The sequence below is a fragment of the Babylonia areolata genome, chromosome 5, assembly GCF_041734735.1.
Source record: "Babylonia areolata isolate BAREFJ2019XMU chromosome 5, ASM4173473v1, whole genome shotgun sequence".
NCBI lineage: Eukaryota > Metazoa > Mollusca > Gastropoda > Neogastropoda > Buccinidae > Babylonia > Babylonia areolata.
The window spans coordinates 32,767,738-32,778,598 of record NC_134880.1 but is presented as its reverse complement, the minus strand read 5'-3'; the positions used below and the strand labels follow the sequence as shown (position 1 = coordinate 32,778,598).

At 45.4% G+C, this 10,861-nt stretch overlaps 1 protein-coding gene across 1 annotated transcript in view; it reads right to left on the bottom strand.

The window, feature by feature from the left end:
- Positions 1-10,861, bottom strand: part of LOC143282249 (3'-5' RNA helicase YTHDC2-like) — a 190,670-nt gene that overhangs the window by 112,279 nt on the left and 67,530 nt on the right. Inside the window, exon 5 of the mRNA XM_076587848.1 lies at positions 8,049-8,173. Coding sequence (XP_076443963.1) covers positions 8,049-8,173 — 125 coding nt within the window. The remainder of the gene's footprint in view (positions 1-8,048; positions 8,174-10,861) is intronic.

The window sequence follows — 10,861 nt, the reverse complement described above, 5'->3', positions numbered from 1 at the left end:
ACTGTACAACAGAGCTGTGCTGTTTAGTTTTGCACAAAACCGTTAACCAATGAACTCTTCTTCTTCTGCAATGCCATCAGCTGTTAGTCCGGCTATTATTGACATGTGGGGAGGTGTGCAGCGTGGAGAGGGAGAGAGAAGAAAGGAGGGGAAAAGAATTTTGGTCGTAACGGTAAGCACAACTGCATGCGGAGCTGCACTCAGGCCTTCAGGCCCAAGGCCCTGTAGCAACCTAAGTGAAGCTGCTGGCCCGCAAATCGCCGTGCCACCAGAAAAAAAAAAAAAAAAAAAAAAATGGCAGAGGGGTTTAGTGTTTACTGTGATCTGGATACCTTGGAGATGAAGGTGTCCAAGGAGGGGGACTGGACTGTCTCAGCAGGGGGAGCATTCCAGTCACGGATGGTTCGGGGGGAAAAAGGAGTAGCTTCTGTAATGTGTGCGGCATGTGATCCGCTGGTACTGGTTTGTGTGGTGCATTCTGTTGCTTGCAGTCAGGGGTTTAAGGCGGTCACACCTTGATCCAGCATATCGGCAACACTGGATGTGTTTCTGTGCTGGTTCAGGACAAAGCGGACTGCTCTTCGCTGGGTTTTTTCCAGCTTGTTGGTGTGCAGGTCCCAAACGGTGCAGGCGTACTCCATAATGGGCCTAACTATGGCCTTGTACGCTAGCTCCTTTGTCTTGGTTGAGCACACCTTCAAATTCCTTCTCAGGAAGCCCAGCATTCTGTTGGCTCTTGCACAAACATTGTCCACATGGACTCCCCGGGACAAGTTTGACTGTAGGGTGACCCCGGGACAAGTTTGACTGTAGGGTGACCCCAAGGTACTTTACGGAGGACACTCGTTCAAGGGTGTGGCCATGGAGGGTGTACTTGGTGCTGGCATTCACTGGTTTCCTGCTTTTAGTCAGGGGCAGTTGGCTGCACTTGTCAGGGTGGAACGCCATGTCCCATTCTTTCTCCCAGACCTCAAGCTTGCCAAGATCCTCTTGGAGCTTTGCCGGGTCATCAGTGTTGGTCAGAAGATGGTACACAGCAGTGTCTGCAAATAGTTTGGATAATGAGGAGATTCTAGCAGGGAGGTCATTTATGTATGCCAGGAAGAGGCTGGGTCCAAGCACAGATCCCTGGGGCACGCCGGATTTCACATTTACATAGTTGGATTGTGCTCCATTCACCACCACCGCTTGTTTCTGATCACGAAGGAAGCTCGCTCTCCAGCTGTTATGTTCCCTCAGATCCCATAGTGGTCTAATTTGTTAATCAGCAGACTATGGTTCACCTGGTCGAATGCTTTGACGAAGTCCATAATAATGACACTGGTTGCAGTGCCGTCTTCCATTGCTGCAGAGACTTCTTCGGTAAACTCAAGGAGCTAAGTCACACAGGATCGGTGTTTCCTGAAACCATGCTGTTGACTGGACAGTATGTCGTTCGCCTCTAGGTGCTGGCCAGGATGTGTTCAAGGACTTTTGCGGAAATGCATGTAAGGGAGATGGGTCTGTAGTTTGACGCCTTGTAGTGCTCTCCCTTTTTGAATACAGGCATCACCAGCGCTTCCTTCCAGTCCGCTGGTACCTCTCCTGACTGTAGTGAGGACTTATAGATTGCTGTCAGGATGGGTGTGACTTCTTTGGCCAGCTCTTTTAGTACCCTGGCCGTTATGCCATCTGGGCCAGCTGCTTTCGTGGGGTTCAGGTTGGCCAGGAGTTTCTCGACACCTCTGGTGGTGATGGTGATTTTCAAACTCACAGTACGTACCACAGTAACAAAGCGTTGCGCGCATGAGATACGCTATAGCATACCTTAGTATAGAAAGTGTTAATTGTTTATTTATATACTTAGTATAGAAAGTGTTAACGGTTTATTTCGTTGAGACTCATTTCGTGTTCTGAAAACTCTAATAATCCCGTCCCAGTTGCCTGAATGTAAGCTATTATTGGGAAGAATGCATGAAATTGTTTTTCTTGTTCGCAGTTTCTTTCAGTTTCTACTAAGCCTGCTGTCATCGGGACTGGTTTGTGCAGATCTATCGATGTTGCAGTGTGCCTGAGGCAATGTCAACGTCTCCTTTATGGCCGAATTCAAAGAATTTCTTAAATAATCGAGATAAGTCAAGGAAACATTATTTAAATGGTGTTATTACCTCAATATAATAATATTTTCATCACGCTAAAAAAAAGACCCATAGCTTTAACTATCAAATTTGGTCGACTGATGTCAGAGGCGGCATAGCATTGGGAAATACTTATTTCCCAACATCAGTGGTTCCATCCAGGCAGGTTTTTTGGGGTTCTTTTTTCAGAGCTTATTAAATGATTAACATTTAACTCTTTCCGGACGAAGGAATGCTCACGCATTCCTACACAAAACGTATTCGGATTCGGACGAAGGAATGGAATAGCATTCTCCAAAAGTAAAATTCCATCATGCGCTGTACACGTGATTTTGTGATTAGCCAAGCAGAGTGCGCTATTCTGGGTCACTCCACAATCGAACAGTATGACTGGTCAGCCTGGGATGTGTGGCCTGTCTCGCACACACGCTGACAAAGTCACTGACCGGTCGTCTGCTCGCGTGCCAGCCTGTTAGCAAAGCGGGCTCTTCTCAGAATGTTGTGAAGCGAACAAGGCAGTGACGCCAACGTTTTAGGGTTGCCGGAGTACTTGAAATGCTACAAACTGAAGGGTAGGACATTGAAGAGGTGGATGATGACGAAGAAGAAAGCGAATTTAATGCAGAAAGCGAGCATGGGTATGGTGATATGGGGTGAAAAATTGGCAGTATTTTCTACATATGGCAAAACTGTAAAAATAAGATGAGAAATTTGATTTTTTTTTTATATGTAATAGCTAAACACATAATAAACCAGTTCTGAAAGTTTCATTTTCTTACACAGTATTTTGTATTTTTTGTAATTTTTTTTCCAAACCCTTACAAATGGGCCGTCTGTGGGGAAAAGCAAGGGAGAAAACTTGTCGTCCCGAGTGAGCTAATACATGACACAATTTAACGATTTTTTAATCTCTTTTTTCCTTTACTGGATATATAGTGTAACACAACTTTCTCTCTCCTGATCTGTGTGAGTGAGTGCTCTGTGTGTGTGTGTGTGTGTGTGTGTGTGTGTGTGTGTGTGTTGTTTTTTTTGTTGTTGTTGTTGTTAACTTTCAACTCCATTTTCTTTAGAAATACTTAGTATGTCGACACCAAATTTGGCTAAAAAAATTGGAAAACATCTGTTCTTTTCACACACTAGGATCTTAATGAAATAGACTTTTGGAGGAAAAAAAATTTCAATACTCACGTTACTGCTACACTTTTTCACAAAACGTAGCACACTGATACACTGATTGATAATGAAGCAGTCAAACTTACCATTTCATTTAAAAATATAAACTTCTATTTAGTTTGGAAGTTAGACAGATGCAGTCAATTGCCAGAAGCAGCAAAATTGTACTATATAATACTACATGAAATAATTATTTTCAAACAGTTCTCACCTATCCAAAACATGAACTCACTGTCACTAACCAAGCCATTCAGCGCCTGTCAGTTCACTTGAAATGAAATCAAATTATGGTGCTTAGAGCCTCGCACACCGGGCTGGACTGACGCAATCGCCCTGGTGCGCCGCCTTCGAACAGGTGCCACACGCCTCTTCTTCCTTGCATCGGTCTCTCACGTGTCCAAATTTCTGGCATTTGAAGCATCACAGAGGGGACGGCACGTACAGGCTTACACTAACCATCAGGTATCCGACCCGAATGTCCTTGAGGACATCCGGGCAGCAGAAGGTGAGGAAGAAAGTGTTGGTCGGGACTCTGTCCGACCCCTTCCTCACCGTCACCCTGTACACGTCGGTCACTCCCTGAGAGGACAGCTCGCTCTTGATTTCAGCCTCAGACACACCTTTCAACTCCGGGCATCTGATGACCCCCTTTGAGCAGTTGAGACCTTTGTGAGGGGAAACCTTCACTGCCCTATCCACGAAAGTGGTCGCCTTGAGAAGGAGCTGTGTCTGCCTTTTGGACTCTGTCTGCACTAAAAATGCTCCGCTCCTCAGCCTCTTGATGGATTTCAGCGATCCCGCCAGACACTGAAAGCCCTTCTGGATAGCGAAGGGGCTGAGAGCCGACAACGGCTTGTCGTCATCAGCGCCCTCCACCACAAACCACGATGGCCAAAATCCAGAGGTCTCAACGACCTCCGAATCGGAGTCTGAGTCGTCCGTTCCTTGTCGTCGTCTTTTTCCAGAGTTAGGGGTGTCTGATTTTTTGGAAGTCATGTTGAAAAAAATAAATGTAAATTCATCCCTCCCTTACCCACCCACCATGGGGTCCAACTTAGGGGCCAGGGTCAAGGGAACACCAGCTTGACCCCTTCCAGGTTTCGGGAGGGATATACGACCAACAGTCTAGCTCCAACGTGTTCCCCCCCGATCATGCCCAGCTCCCGGGGACAGAGAACCGAGCACTACGGGGGTTATCTTCGCTAGCCACTAAACTGCCAGTCTTGACCCAGCCCCACGAAGGGGTAGCCGATTGACACACACGGGCCAATGTGTGCCGCCTGTCTTAGGAGAGGTCCGAGCCAAAGGGATGTGTTGAGAGCAGCTTGCTCTCTCAATCCCCAGGATCTCATTCCCCTCCATCACAGGTCGCGCCGCACGGCAAACACAGCGGGCCTGAAGAAGGCCGCAGAGAAAAAAGAATGTGGAAAAGAAGGCTTGATGGGGAGCTGAGGACAGAAAAGAGGCGGTAAAAAGAAGAATAGAGAACAGCGAAAGGGACAGTGGGTCACGTTTAGTTTGGGCCTCACTCACGACCTGTTCGGCATGGGAAGCCCTATCAGGGGCATCAGTACAAAACCACCACTTATTCAGCCCTAACAGCTACGATGGCTATGTAGGCTGTCAATTAAGACCTGGGACCAGAGCACCAAACCCCAAGAAGCACTGATGCCCCCGCCGACATAGCTCGCTTGATCACTGGCCACTAAGCCTCCCGACCACGACAAGGTAGTGACCCTCCCGGGAGTGGGTCAAGAGAACACCAGCCTGACCCCCTCCAGGTTTCGGGAGGGAATCTTGTTGAAGAAGAGCTGTCCGATGAAGACTTCTATCTGGATGCTGCTACAGTGGATGTGAAAGAAGAAAGGAAAGCATGAACAGTTGATCTTGATTTGTATGGCAAGTTTGTGAACTTCAAAGTTGACACAGGCGCAGACGTAACTGTGTTGAAAGAGACTGACTTCAATAAGCTACCAAAACAACAACTTTGTCCATCCAAGATCTCATATCTAAACTCCCCGGGTGGGAAAGTTGACATTGTTGGAGAATTTATAGCCAATGTGACCAAAAGAGGACGTAACAGAACACCAGTGACCTACCGTTTTTTGCATTGTTGTGGTCTCAACATCAGCAGGAGCCAATCTGTTGGCCAGATCAGTATCTGAAGCTATGGGAATCGTAAAACACATGGAAGAAGTGGACATTGATGACAACATTTTTGGATCAACAGGTCTTCTTAAAACTGAGCCAGTGAAACTGGATCTGAAAGAAAATGCAAAACCTCATTGTGTTACAACAGCCAGATGTATCCCGTTTCCACTTCAGACAAAGCTGAAAGAGGAAAAGAGGAACTTAAAAAGATGGAAAGAGATGGCGTGATCACGAAAGTGACTGCTCCCGCTGATTACTGCATGCCAACTGTTCCAGTAAAAAAGAAAAACGGCAAAATTCATATTTGCGTCGACTTAAGAAACTAAATAAAAATATCAAGAGACCGTACCTCATGCTACCCAACCTGGAAGACATTTCGCCAAAGCTTGCTGGCTCGAATGTTTTTTTCAACTCTGGATGTTTCCAGTGGTTTCTTTAAAGTTCTCCTTCACCCCAACAGTGCTCCTTTGACAACATTCATCACAAACTTTGGGCAATATTGTTTCCTGCTAGTACCCATTGGTATCAATGTGGGTCCAGAAGGATTCCAAAGAAAGATGTCAGTGACACTGAGTGGTCTTCCTGGATGTGAAGTCATAATGGATGATGTTTTCATCCATGGACGGACTCAGAAGGAGCATGATGAAAGACTGTCCCAAGTGCTACATCGTATTAAAAAGTCAAGATTGAGACTGAATCATGACAAATGTCATTTCAACAAATCCAAAGTGTCATTTTTTGGACATATCACTGATGCTGAGGGCATCAGACCAGACCCTGAGAAGGTGGCTGCCATCTCCAAGCTGGAGGCGCCAAAGAACATGACAGAACTCAAACACATTCTTGGCTGGGCAGGTTCACCAAAGATCTCTTAACAGCATCAAAGCCCATAACCGACCTGCTAAAGAAAGAAGCTCAGTGGCATTGGGATAGTCCACACCAAAACGCTTTGAAAGCGTGAAAGCAATCATTAGCAATCTTCCATCACTGTCATTCTACAATACTGAACGACCTGTCATTAGCGCCGATTCAAGTAACTATGGTTTAGGAGCAGTTCTTCTGCAGCACGACAAGAATGGTAAGCTCCAACCCATAGACTTTGTTTCGGGTACACTGACGTCATCAAAACAAAGATACAGTCGAACTGAAAACGAACTGTTAGCAAGTGTCTGGGCCTGTGAAAAATTTGACAAATACCTTGTGGGACTGAGCACTTTTGAGCTATAGGCTGACCATAAACCATTAGTTCCACTGCTCACAACCAAGGATATGGGCCGTGCACCCCCTCGATGTCAACATTTGCTGATGAGGATGGCCCGCTTCAATGCTGTAGCACAACATGTTCCAGGAAAGAACTTAGTCATTGCCGACTGCCTCAGTCGCAGCCCTCTGGCAAATGAGCAAAATGATGTGGAAGCAGCAGATGAAGTGGAGGCGTATGCTGACATGATTCAATCATCATGGCCAGTCAGAGACCACAGACAGCAAACTCTGCAGGAAGCTACAGATGAAGACAGTGACCTTCAACAGGTGATCAAGTACACCAGAGAAGGATGGCTAGCACATGTCCCACCTTCACTACGACCTTACCAAAAACTGAAATCTGACATTTCTGTGACCACAGGACTGGTGACATTTCAAAACCGTATTGTTGTTCCTTCCAGTAAACGTACAGAAATGCTTCACAAGCTTCATGAAAGTCACCAGGGTTTCCAAAAGTGCCTTGAATTTGCCAAACTGACAGTGTTTTGGCTGGGTGTCCGAGGTGAGCTGAAACGCCTTGTTGAGAACTGTCAAACCTGCCAAGAGAACAGATCAACTCAGAGACCAGAACTTCTCCGACTGACGGAATTTCCTCAACGACCATGGTCAAAAGTGGGTGCATTTCTGTAGATACAAGGGCAAAAATTATCTAGTCGTCACAGACTACTAGTCAAGATGGATAGAGATCAAGTATGTCAAATGAAATGAAATTATGGTGACCACTAAGGCCATCTCAAGGCTATCGCCGCGTCATTAACTACTACAAGGATAAAAAAACAACAACCAATTAAAACGAGTCACCACTCGAAAGTTAAAAGAAAACTTCCACAGTTTAAAACCTTCAAATCTGGTTCTCCATGTTTCCAAGGTATACTGGAGGGCTGAACGGACATTTAATTTGTACATTCTCAGTTTGGTGTTGGTCCGCAAGACTGATGATTTCCTGTTGTTCTGCAGTCTACTGAAGGCCTGTGCTGCGAAAAAATGAACTATTCAATGATACGAGCAAGGAATTGTGTTGACTGGTTGAGCAGATGACAGACCTTGTGGAGGTGCGAAATTTGGCCAACAGAGGAAACTGACAGGCGTAGTTTGCACCAGTTTGGATTTGTATGTGAAACCAAATAACAAAGAAAAACTATGTAGAAATGGAGCTGACAAGGCACTTCAGTAATAAACACACACACACACACACACACACACACACACACACACACACACACACATACACAGGTATTACACACAATCATCACCATAGAAGATTTTTAAGGTGTTGACATTAATTGATACAGATACTTATAAACTGATATGAAATGAAAGCCTTAACTATTTCTAGCAAGTCACCTCAGCAGCATGAAGATCAGCAGCACCACCTTCAGTCACTGCATCAGAAGAGGAACTAATCGTGGCATCACTCTGTAAGACTTGTCTGGCACACCACTCAGTCAGGTGTTCTTGCTGTTTGAATGCTGCAATAATGTCAAGATTTACACAGGCATTAACTTTTTCAAACATAAAATGAAACAGGCATTTTTTACTCGACAAATTACACTCAATACACCTGCTCCCCAATTAAACAGGGGCTGTATAATAAGCTTATGTGTGACTCATGGAGCAGCCATGGAGATTCTATGGGATTCACACCATTGAATATGTGCACAGAAAGCAAAGAAGCAATACAAACAGATATGGATAATCATTGTTTGGATGCTGATCTAAGAGTCTTTAACTCATTAACTCTTCGTTACTTATGTCCCTTGTGGTTGTCTAGGACAACTAACAACGAGCGGAGATGAATTAAAGCTAACAACCCCGCAACTGCCTCTCTGTGTTTTATTGTACGTTTAAGGACCTCCACCACAATCACAGACCTACCATGCACATACAGAGCCATCTGAGATGGTGTCAGAAGTGGGAACCGTCTGTTAAGTAAGTGGTTTTAGCTCAACTGATCAACTTTTTGTGGACTGAAGATCTAGTCTAGATCTAAAACAAAAAGTGACGTCGGTTTGCTGACGAAATGGCTGCAGATACAAGATCAGATCCACTACCATGGTTTAGCTTCAGAGCAGCCGATTGGGAGGACTGGTGGGATGATTTTTTAAGGTTTCGGCGAGCTAGCAAACTTCACAAAGAAGATGAAGATGTGCAGAGAGATGCTTTGTTGTATGCCATGGGGACCAAACAGGCAGTGCAAATTATGAAGATATTCAAGTGGGGTGCCAACAAAGATGGTGAACCAGTGGAATCAGATGATGATATTGATGTTCTGATGAAGAAATTTGATGATTACTTTCTACCCAAACGCAATATAATCCATGATCATGCTATGTTTAACTCCAGAGCCCAGCATGAAGGAGAATCCATTGCACAGTTTGTTAGGGTGTTGAACATTCTGGTGAAAAAATGAAACTATGCTGATCCAGAAGAACAGGTCAGAGACAGACTTGTCACTGGATTTCGGGATCGTCAGCTGAAAGAAAAGTTGCAGCTACATGGTAATTTGACTCTGGAAAAAGCTATCACCATAGTACGCAAACAGGAACAACTAAAAGAGCAAATGAAGGAACAGACTAAGCAGTTTGAACAACTGGACATCGAAGAGACATGTCATCATAATCATGACTCAGGCTCTTGTCATGACACAGGTCATGGCAGAGTGAGTGGTTATGGTTTCTATGGAAATAGAACAACTGGTTATGCATGAAGAGTCTGTTAAGTTGTTGACAGGAGTCCATCAGTTCATCGTAAGAAAACAAACTGTGGCAAGTGTGGCTACATATATGGAGACGGGAACTGTCCAGCCCAAGTCCAGTGTTGCAGATTGTGTGGCAGTCGTAATCATTATGGCCGTATGTGCAAGAAACGAGCATCAACAGTGAATCTTGTTGAAATGAAATGAAATGAAATTATGGTGCTTAGAGCCTCGCCGACCACTAAGGCCATCTCAAGGCTATCGCCGCGTCAATAACTACTACAAGGATAAAAAAAAACAACCAATTAAAACGAGTCACCACTTCAAACTTTCCACTCCAAAGTTAAAAAAAACTTCCATAGTTTAAAACCTTCAAATCTGGTTAAAAATGTTCACTTCTTTTAAGAAGTCCATCAGCGCCCACGGAGGGACATCACGAAACAAAGTCGTCAAAGAAACCGCCGTGTAATGTCTGCGTCTAACGTCATGCAGATCCCAACAGTCAAGGAGCACGTGTTTCACGGTGAGAGGCTCGTCACAGGGAATGCATCGAGGGGCCTCCTCCCCCTTCAACAAGTAAGAATGAGTAAAAAAAAGTGTGCCCCGTACGCAGTCTGCACAGCACAGACTCCTCCTTTCTGTTCTTCACCCCCGAAGGGAGGGTCTCTTTTAGGTCCGGACGGATCTGGAAGAGCTTGTTGTCCGTCTGGGTGTTCCAATCCTCTTGCCAATGACCCTTAACGTAAGTGTTCACCTTCCGCTTCATGTCTGTATAGGGTACAAAGGATCTGGATAATTCTTTCTTTACAGTGTTCCTGGCCAGCAGGTCCGCCCTTTCGTTACCACGAATGCCAACATGTCCAGGAACCCAAGCCAACACAACCTCGTATTCTTTCTTCGTTGCGAGAGTAAAAGCTTCATAAAATTCCAGCAGTTTGGGATGAGTGATATTCCTGCAGGCGATCGCCTCCAGGACTGACAAGGAGTCGGAAAAGATCATGAATCGCTTTTGTTTCGAAGAGAGAACTATTTTTACCGCCAGAACCAGTGCGGTCAGTTCCGCAGTGTACACCGAGCTGTCAGACAGGATGTGTTCCGTTGAGGGCCGGTCAGGAAAGGCGGGACAGAACGCAGATGCAGCGACTCCGTCCTCTGACTTGGAACCGTCAGTGAAGATGCTTTGAAAAGTGGGGAATTTGTGGCAGAGTTCCGAAAAGTAAGTTCTGTAGGCCAGAGAACTGGTGGTGTCTTTACGGTATGAGGCCAGATCGAATCGGACTTCAGGTGTTGTAAAGGTCCACGGAGGGCTGTCAGGGAACTTAGAGAAATCTGAGATGCCACCGACATCCAGATCAGCATTTTCTAAGTGCGGCTGAATGCGGAGTCCGAGAGGAGGTATGCAGTTTGGGTTGTCTGTAAATTTCTTACCGAAAGGGTTGTTGAATACAGCGTCGTAAGCAGG